Source organism: Euprymna scolopes, chromosome 39 (genome assembly GCF_053919585.1).
Source record: "Euprymna scolopes isolate OS-2025 chromosome 39, ASM5391958v1, whole genome shotgun sequence".
Taxonomy (NCBI): domain Eukaryota; kingdom Metazoa; phylum Mollusca; class Cephalopoda; order Sepiida; family Sepiolidae; genus Euprymna; species Euprymna scolopes.
The window spans coordinates 59,239,983-59,266,892 of record NC_136520.1 but is presented as its reverse complement, the minus strand read 5'-3'; the positions used below and the strand labels follow the sequence as shown (position 1 = coordinate 59,266,892).

General features: G+C 36.0%; 1 protein-coding gene across 1 annotated transcript in view; it reads right to left on the bottom strand.

Annotated features, from left to right (window-relative positions):
• LOC145263798 (tRNA-queuosine alpha-mannosyltransferase-like) overlaps positions 1-26,910 on the bottom strand; it is a 39,124-nt gene that overhangs the window by 6,795 nt on the left and 5,419 nt on the right. The window contains exons 2-6 of the mRNA XM_080120859.1: positions 23,495-23,662; positions 18,851-19,363; positions 16,503-16,612; positions 12,874-13,018; positions 6,095-6,165 (exon numbers count right to left, since the gene is read on the bottom strand). Coding sequence (XP_079976985.1) covers positions 6,095-6,165; positions 12,874-13,018; positions 16,503-16,612; positions 18,851-19,363; positions 23,495-23,662 — 1,007 coding nt within the window. The remainder of the gene's footprint in view (positions 1-6,094; positions 6,166-12,873; positions 13,019-16,502; positions 16,613-18,850; positions 19,364-23,494; positions 23,663-26,910) is intronic.

Sequence of the window (26,910 nt, the reverse complement as noted above, 5' to 3'; positions counted from 1 at the left end):
GACTTCATTGAAAAGAATGCAACTGTCTTTGCGGAATTAATACAGTGTTTAGATGACCGAAGTCTATCACTGGTAATGAGAGAAGCCCTAGACGATGGCTGCAAAGCATTGAACATATTGAGAGAGCATTATTTATCGAAAGGAAAACCCAAAATTATTTCCTTATACACTGAACTGACCTCTCTAAAACGAATGGAAGCTGGAACTATTACTGATTATAAGAGCCAAAACGACTGCAAATTCTTTAAAAATGTCTGGTGAAGTTATAAGTGACAATCTGTTAATTTCTATGGTCGTTAAGGGATTACCGAGTGATTTCAAGCCATTTACCACCTTGATAACCCAGAAAGAAAAACCCATGACTTTTAGCCAATTCAAGGTAGCACTCAAAAGTTACGAAGAAACTGAAAAAATGATCACAGAAAAAACGAATCCACAAATATCATGAAATTTAAAAATACACACATAAAAACACCAAAATTAAATTATACCCATGCCAGGAATAAAAACCAACTTTGTCAAAAACAATTTTTCTCCTAAGAAAAGTACAAAAATTATTTGCTATAATTGTGGACGACCTAATCACAAGAGTTTCCAATGTAGATACAGGATTCAAAATGGCGACTCCATTAAAAATATGGTGAGCTCCGTTAGCGAACATACATTTTTATTTTCATGTACGTTTAATGCTTCAACAAAAATAATTTTCTTGTCGATTGTGGGGCCACGGCACATGTGATTACAAAGGAATCTGATTTTATCAATTTTGACCCCAACTTTAAGCCACAAAATCATTTTGTAGAACTAGTTGATGGGAATCGAGTAAATGATATCGTTTTGAAAAGAGGCGATGCTAAAATCTTGCTAAAGAACAATAAAGGTGAACTGTGTTTCTGTATTCTAAAAAACGCTCTTCTAATCCCAAAATTTAAACAAAATATATTTTCTGTACAAGCTGCCACAAAACAAGGTGCAAATATAAACTTTAGCCCCAATAAATCAAAACTTGTATACCCGAATGGAACTGTATTCAGCATTAAAGAAAATGGAAGACTATATTATTCAAATAGCGTAGTCCCATCGAAAACCGCCTGCCATGATCTACAGACATGGCATAAAATTCTTGGACACTGCAATATTCCTGATATCAAAAAGTTGTCGACTGTAGTTGATGGAATGAAAATACAAACATCAAAATTATTCAATTGTGACATCTGTACACAAGGGAAAATGACAAACTATCAAAGCAAGATACCAGACAAGAAGGCCAAAAAAATCCTATCAATGGTGCATTGTGACTTGAATGGTCCCGTGGAACCGATGGCCAGAGACCATTATAGATATGTGTTGAATTTCGTAGATGACCATTCAGGTTTAATAATGGTTTACTTTTTAAAGAACAAATCTGATACCCTGCTAGCAACTAAAAAATATCTAGCCGACATGGCTCCCTACGGTGAAGTCAAGTGTATTCGCTCTGACAACCATATGGAATTCACCAATAAAGACTTTGAACTTTTACTAATTAACCATCATATCAGGCATGAAAAATCAGCTCCTAGATCGCCACACCAAAACGGGACTGCTTTTTGAAATGGCAAGATTGAATCAAAAAATCATTGAATCAAAACTCACCAAAAACCTCTGGACGTACACACTTATGGCAGCAGCCTATATATGCAATAGGTGCTTTAACAAAACAATATCTAAAACTCCATATGAATCTTTCTGTGGTAAAAAAACAAATTTAAGCAGAATGCATATATTTGGTTCAACTTGCTTCGCATATATGGATAAAAAGAGTAAATTGAATATTAAAACCGACAGAGGTATATTTCTTGGATACGATAAAAACAGTCCAGCCAATTTAGTATTTTTTCCAGAGAAAAATAAAATAAAAAGAATCCGATGTGTAAAATTCACAGACACGTTTAATTTTACAGACGAAAACCCGTCATATGAAGAAGATGAAATTATATTCCCTCAAATAATTAAAACAAACGAAGACAATAAAAATGACGGAGACAAGAGTATCCATGATGATGAAGATGATAAAGGCGAAAGATATCCGAAAAGAAATAGAAGGCGACCCGATTTTTTTGTGGTCGACAATATAAAAGATTATCAAATCGACTATTGCTATTCAATGGAAAATGCGCCAAAAAGCTTTAACGAAGCAATTAATTCAAAACATTGTGATGAATGGAAAATAGATGCCTTAACCGAAAATGATACCTATACGGTAGTGCCTCTCCCAAAAGATAAACATGTTATTTCTACAAGATGGATCTTTACAAAAAAGACTACAGCATCAGGCGTAGAATAGTACAAAGCTAGATTTGTTGCTGAAGGGTACTCTCAGAAGACTAACTTCACCATCTATAAATATAAAAGCGAAAATGTATGTATGTGTGTTCGCTTTTTCTGCATGTCTACAAAAGGCTTCTTTCAGAGAAGCGGTCGGTCGCCTAACAACTTTTTAAAACTTTTTATATCACATATAAATTGTAATATCTCACAGTTAACAACGAAGCTCACCTGTCTATTTAATTTGCTCGATTTCGGGAAGATAAATATTCAACATTTGTCGCTCGCCACATGTGGGTTAGTCTTTTTCCTATAACATCTTGGGGGGGGGGGAAAAAAAAAGTGTTCAGCAGTACATACTATCCCGCAGTCAAACTTGACCTCATTAACTCATTAAAACGGGAACCTGCCAAATCCAAGTAATTAAATAAATTTAAACGTGTTTCCGTTAGAATCTCGCGGTGGGGCAATGGTTAACGTCGCACATTTTTTTTTTTCACATTTTAATTTACAACTTTGCATCAACGGTTCGGGTTCGATCCTCATACTTACTTTTTTTTTTACCCCCCCCCCCACCACGGAATTTCCACACACACCTCTAAACACCCGGGCAACGCCGGGTACCCCTCGCTAGTCTATATATATAGAAGTGAAAATGTATGTATGTATGTATGTATGTATGCTTTTCCTCGATGTCCACAAAAGGCTTCTTTCAGAGAAGCGCTCGCTCGGTTCAAAACTTCTTAAAACTTTTTATATCATCTATAAATTGTAATATCTCACAGTTAACGGAGCTCGCCTGTCTATTTAATTTTATTGACTTTCAAACGTTAATTATTCGACATTTCCCACATCAGCACGCGTTACATTCGGTTTTCGGTATAAACAAAAAGCGAAACTCGACTCTAATCACTGGCCGAAAGCCAGACTGGCCTGCGCGCCCTCCGGGGCCCAGGTGACAAGATCAAAGTGTAGTATCTGTTCCGGCAGATACTGCAAGCTATGACTAGCTAGGACTAGCTATGACTAGCAAAGACCAGATGTGGGGGCAACCCCACATGCCTGACCTTTAACCAGCTCGCATTTCCCACCTCTCGGGAGCTGGTCCCCTTTTTCCTAATTTTGCCTAATTTGCTCGGTGGGGGAGCAAATAAATACCCACTGGCCGAAAGCCAGTGGTCTCTAGAGAGCTAAGTAACGTTTGGTCAATGTCGACTTCGTCATATCAGACGGTAGCTTTCATTTCGAGACGAGACGCTCTAAACAGGGAGCGGGTTTTTAAAAACAAACAAACCGATTTATTGATCTCATTAAAAACTGTCCCGCACAAAATGCTAACTGCTGAATACCTATCACCGTCACGTTAATCAAAAAACACCCAGGCAACGCCGCATACACCCCGCTAGTCTATATAAATAAAAGGCAAAATGTGTGTGTGTGTGTGTGTGTGTGCATTTTTTCTGTATGTCCGGCAAAGGCTTTTTTCGGGCTGGTTCTTGGCTTGCTCGCTCATTCTTATAACTTTTTATATGCTACCGAGATGATAATATCTAAGATTTACGAAACGACGTCGTAAATATCTTTTATTTTAGGGAATTCGTTTTCTCTGCTACTGCTATAGCATGATATTTGACCTAGAAAACCACCTGGGTTTTTAAACGCTTATTTTCGACTCTCCTAAAGTCCCTGCCTGTGTGGCGTCATGCTATGTCATCAGACTATTAACCTCAAGGCTTCAGGTTCGAGCCCACCTCCCTACCAAAACTTTTTTCGCTGTTTTTATTTTTTGTTTTTCTTTTGCTGTTTCCATTTTTTTTTTTTTTTTTAAACAGGGTTTTGTTTTCATCTACCATCCCACCCCACGTCCAACAGTGTGTTGGGCATGGGGGGGGGGTGTAGATGAAACACAAAAACAAAAAACACAAAAAAACTAACGTAAGGCAAACGAACGATGTTAAATGTAAAAATCTGAAAAACAAAAACGAAAACAGAAAAACGAACGTTAAAACTTCTGAAAAATAAAAACCAAAAAAAAAAAAAAAGTGAAAAATGGCTTAAATAAGCCTGTTTCAATATTAAAAATTTTTTAAATCGGTGGGTACCTGGGTGTTTTTGGGAGTGTGGTCGGTCGGACGTGGGGGTGTTAATGAAAACCTAAGAGTAAGCAAAGTAAAAAAAAAAAAAACAGAAAAACGAACGTTACTTGAAAAATGGCTTAAATAACCCTGCTTCAATATTAAAATTTAAAAAAGCGAAAAAAGAAATCTCACACCACGATTCGAACCCAAAAAGTTTAGATAATTACCCAACGCTCTAACCAACTGAGCTAACACGACGTACATGAAATTGTGTCAGTTCTTCAAATATTTAAACTAAATCAGGTTATGACGTTGTCTGACGCATGCGTAGAACTGATCTTGTCATGAGAGGACGGTTTTTGCTGACCCCCCCCTCCCCGTAGAAAAGTGTTGATTTCAGGGTGAAAAAATGAACGTTTTTGGCCAATTTTTCGATATTTGTCGGGCGAAGGATGGGTCTTTCATATGAGACCAAGTTTGTCAATTTTTGTTCAGTCTGTCGAAAGTTTTTAGCAGACATACAAACATACACACATACATTTTCGTTTTTATATTAGACTAGCGGGCAGTACCCGGCGTTTCTCGGGTGTTTGGAGGTGTGTGTGGTTTAGGTAAATCAAAACTCCGGGGAGGGGGGAGGGTTAAAATAATAAAAAAAAATAGTTTTGGTAGGTGAGTATGAGGATCGAACTCGAACCTTATGAGGCGAAGTTGGAAATTAAAGTATGGAAAAAATAAAAGCGTGCGACTTTAATCATTGACTCACCGTGAGATGCTAACGGAAACACGTTTGAATTTATTTAATTACTTGGATTTGGCAGGTGCACGTTTTAATGACTTAATGAGGTCAACTTTGACTGCGGGATAGTATTTCATTTACTGCGGAAAACTTTTTTTTTATTTTTGTTTCCCCAAGATGTTGGTGGGGGGGGACCAGCTCCCCTTGTCCAATTTGAATAGCAATTGTTTGATATAAGGAAAATATTACCACATTGATCAAATCTGATTGCTTTTGGAAATTTCCGCCGATAGACGGAAAATACCGCCAGAATTAGTGTCGCTTTTATTATAGGAAAAAGACTAATCCACATGCGGCGAGCGACAAATGTTGAATATTTATCTTCCCGAAGTCGAGCAAATTAAATAGACAGGTGAGCTCCGTTGTTAACTCAGAGATATTATAATTTCTATGTGATATAAAAAGTTTTAAGAAGTTGTGAGCCGACTGACCGCTTCTCTGAAAAAAGCCTTTCTTGGACATACACAAAAAGCGAACATACATGCACACATTTTCGCTTTTATATATATAGATAATAGCACAAAAAGTGTTAAAACTAAAATAATTTTTTGAAATAAATTATTTCCATATGGTTTCGTATTTTATTTCATGTTTAGCGACGTCCGTTCTGTTCGATATTTTAGCCACACCATGTCCTGTTCCGCCATCTGTGTACTGAACTTTTTTTTACTTAACCACCTTAAATTTCAGACATTTTCTCAAATCATAATCATATAATAGACTTTTGCCAAAACTGGAATACGGATTACAGACATAAGGTTTAGCAGCATTATAACTTGATTTTAAAGGGGGACGTAAAAGTGGTGCAAAACGGTTCTTTTAGCGGGGGGGGGGGAGTTAATTTTACGTGTCTTGGGACGGTTATTCTTTTAGTTTCGTCAGAAGAGATGATTATGGAATATTATCAAACCTGGGAAAATTTCCGGATAAACAAGACGATTCGGACACAATGGGTAACATCCAAAATAAACAGCTTCCAACCTGAAAAGATGGAGAGAAAAACAAAAGATGAGGTTGTTTTATAATATCAGCTGAATCATCGTTCTTACATGAGATTTTTAGACAATATTTTTTATTTGATTTTATTGATGCCTCTGTTCAGTCTCAAGAGACAATGGATACCCCCTGTAAGGGCAGCTGCACATGTAATTGTGAGGCAAGGTTTGTACAATTCCCAACCACACCTCTCATGAATTGGCACTGCTTAAGTTCAGCAGCAAATAGAGGTTCAGGATGACTGGAAACAATACCGAGACGGTTGCTTGTGCACTTATTAAACCGCATTATTTTTAAATAGTATTTTCGAGTTAAATTAAAGTTTTATATCTTTTTTTATTAAATTGTTAGGTTAAAGTACAGAATAGTTACAAAACACTCTCCTCTTTCCATGTTAAGAATGACTTTCTAAATAATAATGTTATCATTTCAGTACGGTTCAGTAAGTGCACAAGTACCCCGACATAAGCAAAGAACACATACAGCACCTGGTATTCCCAAATGATCACCCATTTTAGTACTGACCAGGCTCAATGTTGCTTAACTTTGTCGATTTAATAGGAACCGGTGTGTCAATGTGCTTATGTCATTTATACTTTATAAACTAAAAAAAATGTCAGTGCTTATTTAGAATTACACTTGATTAAAGAAAAAAAAAATACAGAAACATCTTTATGATGTACACAGAAAAAAGACGTCATATTCCAAAAATCATCTAAATTGATTAAGTAGTATTATTTTAATTAAGAAAATCAAATTTTATGACAAAACAAGATGTAGGAATTTCATTGGTCATCTTCTATAATAGAAATCTCACCTGTCTGTTTAAATGTATGTATGTATGTATGTATGTATGTATGTATCACAAAAACTTTTGACAGAGGTGAGGGATCCTGACAAGATCGGTATCATGATTTTGAAGCTTGACGTCTTGGACAACAAATATCGAAAAATTGGTCAAAAACATAAATTCCTTCACCCTAAACTCAGCCATTTTGTACAAGGAGGATTGGATTTTTTTTTGCCGATATTTTAGCAAATCATTGTCACTGTTGGATTGACTTCGGTTTATTCCTTTTGACTTCCGGTCGCGTCGTGTTTGAGCCTGCCTGCCTACTACCTTTTTTTTTTTTAACATCTCCCTTCACCCTGGCTGCCTAGTGTTGTTTTGATTTCCTTCCCATTTTTTTTAACACCTGTCTCCACATTCACAGGTTTGAGCCTTCCTGCCTACTACGACATTTTTTTTTTTTTTTGCTCAACACACACTTCCAAACACCCGGGCAACGCCGGGCACTCAGGCTAGTGTTAAATAAATAAGAGGAAAACAACTTAATTTGAACTATTGAGATCAAAATCAGCCTTATAATGGATACATTCAGTATTAAACTTTGCAAAAAATCGTAAATTTTATTTTGTTAGTTAAAAAAAAAGCAAAAAAAAAAAAACTACTTGATCAATTTACATGACTTTTGAAACATGGCATTTTTATTCCGTAAAAAGTGCGTACATCATAAATATTTTCCTGTATTTTCTTTTTAAACAAGCGTAACTTTAAACAATTAAGAAATGTTCTAACTTGTGGATGTGTATATGCAAATTTTATGCTTATCATATACATACAATTTCCCTTATATTAATAAAACAAAAAAAGAAAAATCATGACAGAAAGAAAACATCATATTCCAAAAATCACATTAATTGATCAAGCAGTTTTTTTATTAGAAACAAAATCATTTTTAGCAAATTTGAGGTTTTCTAATGTCTCTCCCCATGTTAAGAATGGCTTTCTTAAGTTTAAATTATTTGAAGTTTTCTTGCTTGTTTTGTGCCTGTTTTCATGATGGCACTGCAATATCGTAGCTATTCATTTGCTTAGCCACAAAATTTAATTTTTTTATTTGAAAATAAAACTACTTGATCAATTTACATGATTTTTGGCATACAATATTTTCTTTCAGTCATTGGTATGTACACCATACAGCTTTTTCTTTATTTTTGTTTTTTTAATATAGGAGGAAGTATGGACAAGCGTCCAAATCTCCTCATACTTCAGCCACCAATCAAAGATGTTAGAATAGTACTTCCACTGGGCTAGCTTTTTGGCCACTAGACAAAATATTTGCTTTCAATTGCTTAGATAGTTAAGCAGCTCATTCGCTAATCAGATAGCTTGGTATGGGAATACAATTTATTAGACTGCATGATGTACATGTGAAGTCTGTTTTTCAATCAGACTAGCGAGGGATACCCGGCGTTGCCCGGGTGTTTGGGGGGGGGGGTTAAAAAAAAAAAAAGTAAGTATGAGGATCGAAAAGTGTGAAACAAAAAAAAAAAAAAAAAACGTGCGATGTTAACCATTGCCCCTCCGCGAGATGCTAACGGAAACACGTTTGAATTTATTTAATTACTTGGATTTAGCAAGTGCCCGTTTTAAATGAGGGCAAGTTTTGACTGCGGGATAGTATTCATTTACTGCTGAACGCTTTTTTTTTTCCCCAAAGATGTTATAGGAAAAAGACTAAACCACATGTGGTTTAGTCTTTAAAAGTAAATATTATCAAAGGCAAAATAAGTTATTCTTTTACCTACCTGGATAAGATTTTGTGTCTAAACTTATTTTAAGGAGTTTTTTTTTTTTTTTTTTTTTTTTACCTCAAAACAAGTCTGTTGAGTTAGAATGAGAAAAAAAAGGGGGGGGCAGTTGCATTACAGCCATATCAAGCCTCGATAATTGCTCAAAAAGTGAAAATAAAACAAAATACTGGATAAAACATATTTTCACATGATTGGTTATATGGCTGTAATAAAACAGATTTTTTTCCATTCTAACTCAACGGGTTTGATACTACTTTTGTTTCGAAGTAAACACTTTAAAATAAGTTAAAATACAAAGAAAGTTATCCTAATATGTAGAAGAGTTACTTATCTTACCTTTGATAACATTTATTTCTTGTGTATTTTATCCCTTTTTTTTTATTTTTGTTAAAAATTTCCAGTACTAGTGCATATTGCGAACAAGACGTATCTCAGTGTTCGTTTGCGCAGGTTTGGCCGAGCATCACCAATAAAATCATAACGCTACGTAAAAGAAAATAGCTAAATGAATAAATGTAATATGTAGAAACCAAAAACAAAAATAACAAAGAACAACCTACCGTAATTTGGTGTTTTATCATTCATTTTTTTAATTTTTTTTTTTTCACTTTTTAAATTTTTTTAATAACTTGGCAAGAAAAAGTTCGGAGAAGCAAAAAGTAATTTTTTGGGGGGAATCAAGTAATTTTAAGGAAATGTTTTAAAAAAAAGGTTCAAAGAAATTATTTTTTGTCTTTCAAATATATTTTGCCATTTTTTTTTTTTTTTAATGTTTTAAAGTTTTTTTTTGTCAAGGAAATCGTTTTTTCTTTTTTTCCAAGTATTTTTTAAAATATCTTTTGTAAAAAAAGATACTTTTTTTTTTTTTTTTTTAAATTGGAAGAGGAGGTTTTAAAGATTCATTATGTTGGTACTGTCCATGATTTGCATGTAACAACTAATGTTTTTTCTTTTTTTTCTTTTCTTCCAATATTTATCCAAAAGTCGTCTGTTAGGTGGGCGCATGTCGCCGCTTCATTGTAATTCAGCGCACTGTGTTGTAATTGGCTGATTGGCATGTTAAGTCAGATAGCAGCTAAACCCAAGCTGTTGCTCGGGATAATTTTTTTTTTTTTTACATGGAGGTCACCACTTATCAAGGCCCAGAAGCCACCCAGGAATAAGGGTTATTGCATGTACAGTAATCAATGGGATAGTATGGTAGTAATCGTTATTAATGGAGATTTGATAAAGTGTCTTACTTAAGGGGGCGGTTCATCAGGAATTTGTTTATGTTGGACTTGAGGACATCCAAGTTGTAGTCAGGCGGGAAACAGGCAAACGGAAGAGATTTCCACAGGTGTGCACTTCTAAGAAAGAAGCTTTGTTCATGGAATCTACGTTTTGATTTAGGCACGGATAAAAAGTGGGGAAAATTATTGACAGTGGTTTCACCTAGATGGGTGTTTATCAGGAAAAATTGGCGAGGGGGGGACCAGAGATTGGAGCTCAGACGAGCACTTGCCATGGAAATAATGATAAAACAAAGACAGGCTCGCAACATCTCTTCTGTGGGAGAGAGGTTGCAGGGAAGAGAAAAGGGCATCCCCCACTAAGCCACAAAGTCTATTTTGTACTCTGTCAAGGCAGGATAGGCTGTTTTTAGCAGCTCCTGCCCAGATGTGGCAGCAGTACTCCATCGTTGGACGTACTTGGCTTTTATATAGATAGAAAATAATCCAGGTGTTGACGTCATGTTCCAGTAAAAGTCGAGCAAAGGCCGAGATACATTTGGCTCAGAATATACACCAGTACCAAATGACCAATTGACTATGAGCCGTTTTTTTTATTCCTTTTTTAAGCACAGGCCAAAATAAAAAGTATTTTCCGATGTTTTCAGTTATCAACTTTTCTATGGCAAACTTTGAGAATACTTTGTAAACTATGAAGAATTGACTTCCAAATAAGACCTTTTTGGCCTATCATTACATCATCAGTATGTAGTCACACGACTGACATATGTTTTTATTACATACTAGCATGGGTGCCCGGTGTTGCCCGGGTGTTTGGAGGTGTATGTTGAGCAAAAAAAAATAAAAAAATTCAATCTTTTTTAACTTTGACCCCTATTATGACCCCTTAACATTTATTATTTTGGGCTCAAATCAAGTTATTAAGTTAGATCCATGTCCAAAGAACCTATATCTAAAATTTCAAGTGTTTAGACCCAAAATTGTTGGAGTTTGGTAGAGTTCTCAAAAGTCAAATCGTTGAACTTTGACCCCTTTTACAAAGGAATCACCACTTATCAAGGCTTGGAGATCATTCAAGGATAAAAGTTAATGAGTATATGGTAGTCAATGAGACAATATGGATGTATCCGTTAGTAGTGGAAATTTGATAAATTGGATTACTTAAGGAAATGGCTCATAAAGAACTTTTTTTTTTTTTTACACAGTGATCACCACTTATCAAAGCCCGGAAGCCACTCAGGGATAAGGGTTATTGCAAGTACATTACATTAGTGTGGAGATTTGATGAAGTGTTTACTTAAGGGGGCGGTTCATTAGGAATTTGTTAACGTTGGACTTGAAGACATCCAAGTTGTAGTCCGGTGGGAAGCAGGCAGACGGAACAGAGTTCCACAGGCGTACTTGTTTGCATTGGATTTAAAGGCAACCATATTGTAGTTGGCTGGAAAGCAAGGAAACGAAACAGAGTTCTACAGGCGTGCAGTTCTAAGAAAGAAGCTTTGTTCATGGAATCTATGTTTAGGTTTGGGCACAGATAAAGAGTGTTGGAAATTATTGATAGTGGTTTCAAATAGACAAGTGTTTTTCGTGACAGTTTGACAAGGGGAGGTGGCATAGATTGGAGCTCAACAAGCAGTCCCGTGGTAATGTGTTTTACAGATCGTAAGTTCTCATCTACAGGGTGGTCAAAAAGTCAGGTAACATTTTAAAGGTAAAACGATATTAGCAATACACGTATATTTAAGTACCATACATTGAAATATAAAATGAAACAAACATGAAATACGTTTATTTTGTTAATTGTCGTCCATTTCTCTCTATCAATCGCTGGAAGCGATTAACCACTGATTGTGTAACACGTGTAATCATGTCAGCTGATATCCGCGCAATCTCCTCTTCAATAAATAACTTTAAAGACGCTATTGTATCAGGCTTCTTGCCATAAACGCTATCCTTTACATAGCCCCAAAGCCAGAAATCAGGAGGGGTAGTTTATATATTACACTCAAATATTTAAACAAATAATATTAAACGAATAGAGATTATAATGGATCATATTGTTTTTTCTACCTTTAACATGTTACCTGACTTTTTGACCACCCTGTAGTTTTGATAACCAGTAAGGAAAGAAAAACCGATATCAATGCCTTAATCTAACTGTAAATTTAAAGTACACTAAAATGGAATATCATGTAAAAACATATGAAACTGTCCCTATCAAACTACTCTGTCAATGTTTGGTCTATGGATTTATGACTATATATATAGGGGATTCGGACCTATGGAACAAATTTGATTTGATTTTTAATTGGTAAAAATAGCTATTAAGTGGTCAAAATTGAAAAAATTGGAACTCGATAGCCATGTCGACTTAAAATGCTCCACTGTGCACGCACAAATATACATTTATACTCTTAACTGCACCAATTTGTCAAGTTTTGATATGTATAGATTGTTAGCTCAGATGGTGTAGAGCTAAAGGTTTTGGTTTCAGTTCTAGCCAATGGTACTCATGTCATGTTTTTATTTTTTTTAAATCACTACTATATATTGGGTACAATATAATAATCAACAGAAAATGGGCTCTATAATAATAATAATACGAAATCTGAATAAATTAAAATATCATATTTCAGCATATTTTACAACTGGACAATGCCAGGCAGCTTGCTAGCACCAATATAAAAATCCAACCAATCAGAAGCATAGCAATTATATGACTCCACAAAATGCTAATCAAAATCATATTTAAACAAATGCTCCAAAAATCGGTGTTCCTAATTCAGACAGACAGATCTGCCAAAAGAGAAGCACTTAACTACACTCTAAAAAAAACGAAACAATAAAAAACAGACATACTTACATGGCTACTCCATAGAATTCATGTTTGGCAGTGGATACAACAACATCAGACGATTTTAAAATGTCATAATATTCAGTTTTGCTTTCCACAAAACCCCAATTCTTTATATGAGGAAGGAGTTGAGACCGAGATTCTGCAAACACATCTGGTAAAAAAAGACGGAAAAAAATGTTGTTCGATTTAGGTTATACATTGCAAAGTAACTGGAATACCTGTCCTAAGAGACATATTCATAATATTGAATGATGTCTTACTTTTTAGAAATTAAATGAATATGAGACAAATGGTATTATGAAGTTTCAGAGCTGAGAACACGAGTACATAGCATTCTCATTACTGGACAATACTGAGTGTTTCTGCTAGTGTAATGTGGTCGTTACATTTTCTCTTGGACCCAACAAGTTACTAAGATCAAAGTGTAGTATCTGTTCTTACCCCTCTATGATGTTTACCCCTCTGTGATGTTGGAGTGATTTGCCACTTGACCCTCACCGGTCAAGTTCAAGGCATTTTTTGTCACTTCACTCACTTTTTCTTTTCTTTTAATTGTTTTTTTTTTTCCTTTTGTCCCTGCCTCACCCCTGAGGTAGAAATGATCTGATTCTAAAACTCTTAATTGCAAAGCCACCACTGGTTATCTTTCTCTGCTCTCCTTCTCATGGAGGATCTGAACCGTTAACCTTCCCCGGGGGTCGGAAATCACTTTCTCACTTCCAATTAACGTTTTTTTCTTTGTTTCTGCTCCACCCTCGGGGGGAAAAAATGGTCTAATTCAAACTGTTAACCTTAGTCTTCCTATATGATTTCCCACAGGCCTTCTCTTATAACTCGAGGCTTACGGGAAGGCCAAGGTTAACAACTCAGATCACCTGCGAGAGGGAGAGCAGAGAAAGAGAGAGCTAGTGGGCCTAGGCAGTCAGGGTGCTGCTTTGCAAAGGAACTAAAAAAAGGAAAGAAATCCGACTCAGCTTTTTTTTTTTTTTAGTTGAAATAAGACATATTTATTCATAGTGTTTTCCAAACAATGCATTGCGCTTTGTTTTAAAAAATCTCTTAGTCCGCCATATAGTTAAGAAAACTGCACTGTTGAATAGCTGCTTTTTCTCTCCCTGCGTCTACATGCCTATTCCAATCCAGTCACCGCCACACAGTTTTTTTTTTTTTTTTTTTTTTTAAATCTTTACTTTTCTTTCTGCTGCTACGTCTGCAGCTTGCCCCACACACATGGTCGTTCGACCATTTTTTTTGTTCAAAGTTCGGATTGCATCTCGTTTCAAAAGTTCCCCTCGCACACGCGCTTCCCCAAAAATGCTCTCACCACCCACGCACCACCTGTTCATCTCACGCCGGCATGTGCTTGCTGGTCGCTTGCCACATGGTACCTTTTTTCTCTCCACTTTTCTTTTCCTTTGCTCTGATGTCACCTTGCACACTGGCTTGCTCATTTGCATATGTGCCATGCTGCTGCTGCATATGTGTCAGCAACTCTGTTACACTAGTATGCATACTCACATTGGAGAGTATCCTATCTATACTCCTATGAATTTGCATTTTTTTTTGTGTATTGATATTCATATTAGAAACCCTTTTTTCTATTTATTTGAAAAGAAAATTCAACTTCCTTATATATATGGGTCGTGGAATTGCATTCATCTGCAAAAGATCTAACTAATTTGCATATTCTTTTAAACATTCATTTTAATTAATTTCCTATCAGTTTTTTTGGTCTTCTAATGGGATGATCATCTTCACTTAACTATTGCATGTAATTATATTCATGCAAATATTCTACATGATTTATACTTGTGTAAAAAGCTTATTGTAAACTCAATTTTCGTTAATTGCCTTCAAAAACTATTTTCATTAATAATTAATTTTCTACCTGATCGTTTTTCATATTTTTTGGATATGTTCATTACTGTGACATGACAGTTGAGTAGATACCATTAATTTGACTTGAAATTCAGTATTTCAATTTTCAAATTTTGCTACAATACTGAAGAAGAGCCTTCTTGTCAATGTTAAAGTGTACTTTACTGCCTAGAAGTAAAATATCTCAACCAAGTGCAGCATTTAGGACACAATATTATCGTCTTTCTATCTGGCATTTGAAGATGTACAGACATTTTGTCCAGCTCTTTCTAGAAACATGTCTCCCCAAAACCTAGCAGGCTTTGTCTCCAAGTAAAACACTTTCTAGTTACAGTCGGCTAGACTCCCCAAGCAGCTCAAGTATTTTTATCCTCGGCCTCCAAAATCAACAGATATTAGAGCATTCCTGTAACGACCTAATCTCTTTGGACAATACTCACCTGGAGCCTTTGGGGCCCGTGGCACAGTGGATAGAGGCGTTGAATCTCTACGGTTCCAGGTGATTATTTTCATTGTCATCGAAATCAATGAAATCACCTATTTTTCAATCGAATCGATTGATTGCCTGCTATATTTGGGGCTCCATTGTGGTGCATCGGGAGGAAGTTTACATGCCTCTGATTTAGTTCACGATACATTGTAGTCTACATTGCACTGTAGAGAACCTACTGTTGATTTTATAGAATTATCTTTCTATATAATGGTTTGAATTAAAGTTTAAAATGATGAAATGCTGAGTCTCTATGGCTCCAGGTGAGCATTGTCTGAAGATAGCAGTTTCAATCCTACCCAAGCAGGCCAGAGGATTGGCCAAACCTATGACTATAATCAAATTGTTTTATTAATTAAAAAATAGTTCAGTGCCTTTTTTTTTTCTTTTTTTTTTTTCTTAATCATTTTTACCAAACTGTCCATGACTGACTGACTATCCAGTTACAGACAAGTTTCTATAACTTACACAGGTCTGCCTTGTAGGCAGCAGCTGCTCGGACGTCTGTTTGCTGGTCTGTTCAATCCATAGCATCTCCCTCGTGAAGTTGAAAAACTTTCAAGTCTTCTTTGATAGCTGCAACTCAGATATTACTGTAACAAAGCCCCTGACACTGGTAGCAGCAGCAGCAGCAGCTCATAAAGATATGCAAATGACCAAGCTGGCTGCATGAAGTGCTGTTACAACAGAGATAAAAGGACACACGTGTTTGGAGGAAAGGGGTTCGATATACGTGGGGGACGTCACAGCAAAGAGGAAAAGTCACACGCATCCAGAAAAGTAGAAATTAACTTTTTAAATATTTGAAAAAAAAAAAAAGTGTGTTGTTGGAAATATAAAGGCTTTAGTTTAAAAAAAAAAAAAAAAAGAAAGTTAATCAAGTCATTTCCTTTCTTCTGTTTCCTTGTAACGGAGTCTACAATGTGTTGGGTCTGTTAAAATGTAATGACATTAAGAAAAAAAAAAAAAAATGTGTACAGTGTTACATTGTGTGGGCAGCTATTGCCAGACAAGCCATTGACTTCCATGATGTGAGCTCCATTTATCCACCCATCATTGAGCTAGCCATGACCAAACAGATGCTTCTCACATAGTGCTACACCGAAAAGTGGGAGTTAGTGTTTTCCATAGGAACAAAATTGCTGAATTGCTCTGTTACCTTTGTATGGAATAATCCAGTGTAGCATGGCTCACACACTAAACAGAAGTCGTTGCCGAAGAACACGTTAATAAATTTATTAAAAAAAAAAAAAAGAATCAAACTTACTTGGAACATCTGAAAACGTTTGACCAATGACTGAAACAGAAAATTCCAAACCCTCTTCGTGCAGTTTGAGTAAAACTTCAAACAGTGTTTCTGGGTCTTTGTCATGTTCCCTAGAAATATGGAAGCAAAAAGAAATAGGAGTCATAAGAAGGTGACTACTTAATAAAATAGGAGATAATAAATGAATGAATGTAAGGGAACTTATCTAATCTATATATATAAAAGCGAAAATGTATGTATGTATGTATGTGTGTTCGCTTTTTCTGTATGTCAACAAAAGGCTTTTTTCAGAGAAGCAGTCGCTCGCTTCACAACTTTTTAAAACTTTTTATATCACATATAAATTGTAATAGCTCACAGTTAACAATGAAGCTCGCCTGTCTATTTAATTTACTCGATTTCGGGAAGATAAATATTCAATATTTGTCGCTTGCCGCATGTGGGTTAGTCTTTTTCCTATAACATTTTGGGGAAAAAAAAAAAAAAAAAGCGTTCAGCAGTAAATGACTTCATTAACTCATTAAAATGGGCACCTGCTAAATCCAAGTAATTAAATAAATTCAAACGTGTTTCCGTTAGCATCTCGCGGTGGGGAAATGGTTAACGCCACACGGTTTTTTTTTCACACTTTAATTTACAACTTTGCCTCAACGGTTCAGGTTCGATCCTCATACTTACTCCAAACACCCGGGCAATGCCAGGTACCCCTCGCTAGTTTATACTATAAATCTCAGTTGTTGGTTTTTGTGAATGTATGTATGTTTGTATGTCTGTCAAAAACTTTTGACAGACACAACAGATCCTGACGAGATAGATATCATTTTGAAGTTCAACGTCTCAGGTGACAAATATCGAAAAAAAAAATGGCCAAAAACATTAATTCCTTCACCCTCAACTCGCCTGTTTTTTACAAGGAGGGGTCGCTTTTTTCATCAAGATTTTCACAAGTTATCATCTCTGTTGAATTGATTATGCTTAATTTCAATGCTCGCAACGTCTGGTTTTGCCATGGACGCATTGACTAAGACGTTACGTCTTTTTTCTTTTTTTTTTCTTCTTTGCGTTACAGGTTTGAGCCTGCCTTCCTACTACCACTTTTTTTTTTCTTAAACAACACCTCTCTCCACCCGGGCTGCCTACTGTTGTTTTGATCGCTGCCATCTTCCAAGTATTCGCTGAGCTTCCACCGGCATTTGTGGAAAAGGCATGCTCCCAGTTCTGGACCCTTATCGAGGTGGTGATTGAGGCTGAAGGCGGTTACATTGAATAGATGTCAACTCTACTACATAATCAAATTACCTGAATTGATTTTTTTCAATAAAAAGTTTAAAATAAAGCTGTAGTGTTGTTTTCTTTAGGGCGACCCTGTATATCTTGTTTGGGGTGAATAAAATAATATTTATCGAAGACATTCCAGTACAAAACCTATCTAAGAACACTGTCAGGCACATAAAATACCTTCGTGTGAAATTTCATAGAAATTGCCCCAACCGTTTTTGAGTCTATAGGGAACAAACTCACATACTAAGTTTCTTTTATATAATAATAGATAGATAAAATAAAACATATACAAATTTATCTCACTGCACTACAACCCACTTAGAATGTCACCTATAAATCTGACCTCAAATCACAGTAGCCATTTGCATCTCGGTTTGGGATGAATAAAAAACTTTTTGGTTCTGTGGAATCATGGAAACGTAGATTTGGAACAGACTCTCTAATTTCATATTATTCCAAGGATGGAATACTGCTGCCATATCTGGGCAGGAGCTGCTAAAAACAGCCTATCCTGCCTTGACAGAGTACAAAATAGACTTTGTGGGAGATGCCCTTTTCTCTACCCTGCAACCTCTCTCCCACAGAAGAGACGTTGCGAGCCTATCCTTGTTTTATCGTTATTTCCATGGCAGGTGCTTGTCTGAACTCCAATCTCTGGTCCCTCCCTCGCCAATCTTTCACGAAAAACACCCGTCTAGCTGAATCCACTGTGAAAAATTTCCCCCACTCTTTATCTGTGCCTAAATCAAAACGTGGATTCCATGAACAAAGCTTCTTTCTTAAAACTGCACGCCTGTGGAACTCTGTTCCGTCTGCCTGCTTCCCACCTGACTACAACTTGGATGTCTTCAAGTCCAACGTTAACAAATTTCTAATGAACCGCCCCCTTAAGTAAACACTTCATCAAATCTCCACACTAATGTACTGTACTTGCAATAACCCTTATTCCTGAGTGACTTCCGGGCCTTGATAAATGGTGACCACCGTCACATAGAGCCCGAGCAAATCTGGGCTGAACTGCTAGTGGTTTATAAACCAGCAAATAAAAAACAAAAATAATAACTCACCATCTGTGTGGCCATACAATATGTAATGGTTTGCTTTCCGATTCAGTCAACATTGACGAAGGCACTGATGAAATCTTATCCGTATTTTCATTTATCCCATCCATTTTTTCTTGGCTGTTCTTGTTTTCTGGATCTGTGTTGCTCAACCTACTGCTCTTGGATACGGCATGTCCTGACAATGAGTCGTCTTCCAATGACCGTTTCTGTGTTGAAAATGATGTTAGGGAATCGGTCGTTAAGTTATTAGTCAAGCAGGAATTCTCTTTGTCAGTAAGTAAGTTCTTGTCTAAGACGTCAATTTTTTCACCGGGCATGGTTTTGCAAAAATCTGAAGGATTTATGCTAATTGGAGGCAGAGAGAGAGGAAAATGGACAACCTGACATTTGGGGGCAAGTTCTTCAGCGAGATTGCTCGGACGGTGGTCAGGTATGAGTTTTAGAAATGTCTTGATATTCTCCAAGAATGAATTTTTGTTGTACTGGGAATTGAAAACCAAAGTATCTGCTACCAAGCTACAAGAAAGAAGCAAAGAGAAATATTCAGGAATATTTAAAGAGCGTAATGGATAAGGTACTGCTTTCTGTTACACAGACCTCCCTATAAAGGTCATCTAGTGGAAAGAAAAAAAAATAAAACAAGTTGTTGTCGAGAATCCCTCCATATTAAAAAAAACAAAACAAAACAAAAAAATCAGTATGATGTATGTTTTTTTTTTTGTTTTGTTTTTTTAAATTTTCACCCTAAACAAGGAACAGTGCCACTTTAATGTAGGGGGCTACTATCAGGGACATAAGTTTCAGGGATACTATGTAGGGAGTTGAGCAGCAAGATGTCTGTTCACATTACACTTTTGCATGTCAGTACAGTAAGGGAAGCAGGAATCCGGAAGGGAATTCCAAAGTCTAGCAGTTTGGGAAGAAACTATTGTAGTAGAAGGCTTTCTTACATCTAGGGATCTGCACTGTGTATTTGTGATAAAACGAAAATATCATATACCAAAAATCGCATAAATTGATCAAGTAGTTTTATTTTTATAAAGATAATCATTTTTAAACAATTAATGAGAATTCGTAGGCATTACAACATAAATCGAGCAAGTTTGAATGATTGGATTTTCTCCATTTTTTTTTTTTTTTTAGATGGTTTTCATAATGGTGGACAAGACAATCATTCTTCTTGATTTTCTTATTTAAAAATAAAAGTACATAATCAATTTACGTGGTTTTTGGAATATGACATTTTTCATTTCATCATGGGTGCGTACATTATACAGATTTTTCCTTATTTTTTTTTAATGTGGAGGAATTCTACCCCCTCCCTCCCAATTAAAAATCAACAAATAAGATGTTTTACAGTGAATGGACAAAGAACATTACAGAGAGAGACAACAAAAAGAGTGAAGGCACGGAATCAACAACAAGGAGAGAGAGAGAGAGTGAGAGAGAGAGTGAGAGGGAGAGAGCAAGAAACATCTCTTTCACCCTCACATTGCTTATACAGGGTGTTTGAAAAATGTAAGGCATAATTTGAGGATTATGTTCTATATGGGTAAACGAGCCTGTGTGTGGTGGTGGTGGTGGGGCTTCTTTTGTAATAACACTCCACTACCATTTCATATTATTTGAATTATTCAAACTACTGTTCTCATCTCAAGTGTTATTTTCACAATGTTACGGTCGATGTAACCATTGACCTTCAGGTGTGTCTTGTCGAACTCTGGAATCAGCACAGAATTTCAAGCAAATACTTTATTTAATCCAAAAGGGAATCATACTTTTGTTCCATCAACGAAGTCCTCAGTAACAGACATCTCACTCATCTCCTCATATAGTAGCAATACACATGGACGATAAAACGCTTTGGATAATCACGGATTTCAAAGGAGTTCTGCTAAAATCATCATATTTTAAAAATCAAAGCGCATTAATTCCTCAAAATATCACCGTTTTGTTCAGAAATGATTATACTTTCAAATGAATTAGTTAAATAATAACATACATTATATATTTTTAGAGTTTTAAGCAAATAAAGTGATAAAAATGTGAACATCATAAAACGGCATTTTCGATAAGATTTTGTAACCACACCCTCCTCAATTTGTAAATGCCTGTACTGCGTTTGCGTTAAAAAATTTTTCATGGAATTTGGAAACTAATCAGAAAAGATGTCATTTTTAATAGATTGGGGTGTCCGAAATACTGAGTTCCACTACATGCATTCCAAAAGTTTATCTATTTTCAACTTTTCTCATTTTTTTTTTTTTACAATCGAACCATAAACCTTCTATGGTTTGCGTGTCTATCAAGGAGTCAATCAGGCCAACAAAGTTTTCTCCATGAATAATTTTGTCATGTCGATACTTTCCATGATCGAATAGTCCAGACCTTTATAGGTTGCCCATCCATCTGATAAAATTTGTGCCCCTGGTAGGATTCACGAATTAATTATTGGGAATAACATGTCTCGATCCCTGCTGTCAACTCTGGTAATCTTACACAGGTTTGTAGCCACGTTCAACGGCTCCGAAAACCCAGGCCCCATTCTTTACTCGTCCTCTGTTATACTTTTACTTAAAGAAGTAGGACTCATCTATTTTTACTTCTTTTGATCTGTTGTGTTTTGGTCACTCCCACCCAGCATAATAGGATGATTGAGATCTTCTTCGCAGACGTCACGGATGAAATTCATCCAGTCAACTACTGTATGTGTATCTGCATCACCTATTTCTATTCTTATAATGGTACAGGCATTGACGGCTATGGCTCTCCATCCATCCATCTCTCTTGAGGCATTCATCAATTCATTGTTGCTCAAGCCGAGCATGCAAGGACCTCCTCCACAAGTGAAAAATTTACTTTCACCATGACTAATGTTTGTGCAAAATTTAAAAAAAAATCCAAGGCATTTGATCGGGACTTCAGACAGCATCTGAAGCCTAGGAATCCTTAAGTCTAAGTAAATGATAACGGTAGAATCAAAGAATTTGATGCTAAACGGTTTTCACACGGAAGCATTAAAATTCACAAATTAATTTCAACTTCAATTCAACGTTTTGTCCATTCCTTGTTATATTTGTCCGAGCTGAGTGAGAAAGCAGACAAAAACCTACCGGACAAAACTCAACTGGACAAAACTCAACTGGATAAAACTCAACTGGACAAAACTCAACTGGACAAAACTCAACTGGACAAAACTCAACTGGACAAAACTCAACTGGATAAAACTCAACTGGACAAAACTCAACTGGACAAAACTCAACTGGACAAAACTCAACTGGATAAAACTCAACTGGACAAAACTCAACTGGATAAAACTCAACTGGATAAAACTCAACTGGACAAAACTCAACTGGACAAAACTCAACTGGACAAAACTCAACTGGATAAAACTCAACTGGATAAAACTCAACTGGACAAAACTCAACTGGACAAAACTCAACCGGACAAAACTCAACTGGACAAAAGCATAAACCCATAAAATAGATAAATTAATGATTAAAAACCAACAATTTTTATATTCTATTTTTATCTAATTAGCAATTATGCTTGATATTATTTTTCTTGAAAAAATATTTTTCAAATTTTAAACAATTTTTTCAATACCTTGTAAATAAACTGCATTCTTGTAGAGTTTACCAAGTGAATTTTCACAAAGTTTCAAGTTTGTTTTGTTTATTTTATGCAAATAAAAAAGCACATCTTATTTGGATGTTTTTATGAGTTTAGTTTTACTAATAGTTTAAAAACAATAAAGATTTATCATCAGTACAAGCAATGGAAAATTAAGTTTGAAAAATATTAAAAGAATCGATTTTGGAATCGGAAATTAGGCACAAATTTTCCGATTCCGATGCCCCCAAAAGTTCTCATTTTTCCGATTAATCGTCCCAATACTAGTAGATATTATTGTTTTTACTTGAAATTTAATATTTCGATTTTTGTTCTAATAACGAAAAAGCACAAACATCTCTGCCCAGTATTTATCACATGTTAGTTGAAGAACACGCAGATTTTTTTTTTGTTTTGTGTAAGAGTGATGTGTAATATAAAACAGAATTGCAGAACGACTTTCGGACTTTAACAATGGAGTGGGAAGAAATGCATGTTTCAGATCACTTTTACTTTCCATCACAAACGTATCTATTACATAAAATTAAAATAAAAATAATTGCATTCATCTTCCTTGATGAGGAGAGAGGAGAGAGAGAGAGAGAGAGAGAGAGAGAGACAACCAAAACATCTAAAGAGAGAAAGTGAGAAAATTTCATCGTTTTGTTTTACGGCATATCAACTCTTTTTGGATTATTTAAAGCCAAGTCCAGTAATTCGAAAAAAACAGTTTTTATGCTTCAAGTTCTTTATATTTTCAAATATTTATTCATGTTGTTTGGTTGTTTTTTGTCAGGGAAATTATTTTTTTTTTTGGGGGGGGGACGTTGTAGAACATGACTGAGTTTTGCAAAAGGAAAGAAAACAAAACAACATCAATGTTTGGCACATTTCAGATCAGAAAGTCAGTATCTTTAGACGGCTTGATATGGTAGGACCAGAAGAAAGGAGAGAGAGAGAGATAATCAAATGTCTGGAGAGACAAAACAAAAATAAAGACCTCCCCACTCATGCTAACGTCCGCATAACACATACCTGGATATGATTTGATTATATCCGTATTGAAAATCTCTTTCTTGCTGTTTTCTCACTGGGTAGACCAGTTGGTTTTCATGGAAGTATAAAACTTTGTGCAGAGTCGAAAGGTCAGGTCGGAGGGCAATCAATTCAGCCAGATTCAGCACGGAACTTGCAAACAGGGTCCTGAGAATCAAAGAACAATTAGCAATTCAGTAGAATTTTCAAGTTCAATTTATACAGTACCTTTTTGTTCATTAAATTGTTAGGTGAAAGTACAGAATAGTTTTTTTTTGTTTTTTTTTTTTAAAAAGACCCCCCCCCCTTCCTCCACATGTTGAGAATAGATTTCTAAATAATGTTATTTTTTCAGCACAGTTTGTATTCTGTATAACTACTAAAAGTAAAATCTCATTCTTTTTGGGGGAAGGGAGGTATTTTATCTGAGGGTGTTAATCTTTAAATTTACAAAGAAATTTATTAGAATAACACACAAAAAAAATAAACAGACAACAAAGGAAAACTAAGTTAATCTTCTACCTACCTGGGTGAGTTCCTTTGTGTTTTAACTTGGTGTTATTTTTGGTTTTAATAATAAAAGTATTGTAAAGACTGTCGAGTTAGAAAAAAAAAAAAATGGTTTCATTAGAGCCAAGCCTTGATAATCTTAAATCTATCTATCCTCCTATAAATTCGTTTTTCTTTTGTGTGTATTGATATTCATATTAAACCCCCTCTTTTTTATTTATTTAAAAAGAAAATACAATCTTCTTATACATGGGTTGTAGAATTGTATTCACTAGCAAACGATCTAGCTAATTTGCATATTCTTTTAAACATTCATTTTAATTAATTCCCTATAGATATTTTTGGTTTTCTTATGGGATGATCATCTTTAGTTAACTATTACGTGTAATTATATTCATGCAGATATTCTACATGATTTATACTTGCATAATATTTGCGTAAAAAGTGTAAACACAAAATTGAGCAGATTTGAAAAAAAATAGTGGTGGCATCTTCTTTGGAATTACAGTAATATTTATTTTTCATATAGTCGTTTGTTTGCTTCTCTGCTAAATTACCCATCCTGGTTGACGCAATTCTCACAACACCAACTCTCCTCTGCTCTGAGGCTGATGTAGACGAACATAGAAGAAATCGTACGAGTTATCACAGCAGTCGCAACATATCATGGCACTGCCAGTGTCTGGTTCATACCAATCAGGGCAAATCCAAATAAGTTCTCTTCTCCAACTCTGATACCCCCTCGTCAATCTTTCACAAAAATATACCCGTCTATCTGAAATCACTGTCAATAATTTCCCCCACTCTTTATCTGTGCCTAAATCAAAACGTAGATTCCATGAACAAAGCTTCCTTCTTAGAACTGCACGTCTACGGAATTCTCTTCCGTTTGTCTGTTTGCCAGCTGACTACAACTTGGTTGTCTTCAAGTCCAATATAAACAAATTCTTGATGAACCGCCTCCTTAAGTAATCCAATTTAACCAAATTTCCATTACTAACGATTACTACGATATTATCCCATTGATTACTGTACACACAATAACCCTTATCCTCGAGTGGCCTCCGAGCCTTGATAAGTGGTGACTACTATGTGTAAAAAAAAAAAAAAAAAAAAAGGCCATCATCATTATGTACAGCTGTTAAGGTTGTCAACAGCATTCCTTGTCAAAGAATCAAGCCATCAGAGGATCCCTGAATGGAAAACTCCAGGGGATAGAGGTGCTTAAGGAATGAACCTGCATGGAGCCATTTCGTTGCCTTATCTGAGCAGATCTCCTGTAAACAGATGTGTGACCCTAACCAATGCTCAAAATGGTCAAGATTTGTTAGAGGGTTTCATTGCACATCTGCTACACAAATAACTGACGTTAACCCTCCTTGTTTCTTGTGCGCATATTCTCTTAGGCTCAGCAGATAATCGTGGTACCAAAGCCGCTTTATAGCATGATACACGACATTTGACCCTTGGTAGGGTCACATGTTTACCCATTAATATAAAAGCAATCATAAATGTAATATATTGGACAGGATTATCTCCCTTGCACTTCAATGAACTACGGATTATCTCCCTTGTACTTCAATGAACTACCACTAGAGGGCGCGACAGTCTTAAAATCTTTTTCTTTAGTAAATAAAAGGACCGGGAGACGATCTTTCCCTACGAGACGTATCGTCTGCCGATCTATCTATAATGTTATTTTGTCTTGTGCATTTTTATTCATTATGCATTGTTAATGTTGATATACTTCAATTGGCGACGAGGAACGAATAATACGGAGGAGTAACAAGACAATTTAAAATTAAAAGCGAACACCCACAACAAATCGAACGAGGAAAAGTTGCTGAGTAGCGGATAAAAATGGCTTTATTAGGCACCATTGGAGAATGGAATAGTGCGGAAGAAGAATGGTCGCACTATATTGAGAATGTAAAGTTTTTTTTTACTGCCAATGATGTGTTGAATGAAGGTAAGAAACGTGCTATATTTTTGTCGGTTATTGGGGACCAAAATTATGCTATTCTCAGGGGTTTAGCCGAAAACAGGCCAGAGCAGAAAACATTTGAAGAACTATGTATTCTGATGGAGAGGCACATCAGGCCGGCCCCCAACGAGATACATGAACGTTTCTTATTCAACACGAGAGACAAACAAGAAGGTGAGTCCATTAGTGAATATGTGGCCACACTGAGAAAAATGTCGGAACATTGCAACTTTGAAGAAAAAGTAAATGAAAACATACGTGATCGTTTGGTTGTGGGAGTGAAAGATGAGAAGATACAGGAGCGCTTGCTGGGCGAAAGAATGCTAACTTTGCACAAGGCCATTGAAATAGCAGTATCTATGGAATCGGCAAGGAAATATTCCAAGTTGATGTTGGGAGCACAGATGAGTGGAAGTGAAACGTCCGTACACAGGTTACCATTAAAACGAGAGTGTTATCGTTGTAGAAGCACTGGCCACCAAGCGGACAAGTGCCAGTTTAAAAACAAGGAATGTTTTAAATGCAGGCGAATAGGGCATACTCGTCGGAAGTGTAGGCAAGAAGAGAGCAGGCCTCCTAACTCCGAAAAACGAGGTAAGGAAAGCAGGATGGTGAACAATGTGGAGGAAAATTGTTGTGAAGAAATGGAAATAAATATGGAAAGGCTAGACTTGCACACAGTTGCTAACCTGCGGACACCACCAGTATTAGTGGAACTGCTAATTAATCAAGAGAAAGTGGTCATGGAAGTGGACACTGGAGCTGCATGCACAGTAATGAGCCTAGAAAAATTCAATAAAATTGGCCAAGTTCGTGATCTAAAGGAAAGCCATGTCAAGTTGAGAACGTACACTGGTGAATTAGTGAAACCACATGGGACCACAGACGTGGAAGTAATCCAGGAAGGGTTAAAGCATCGACT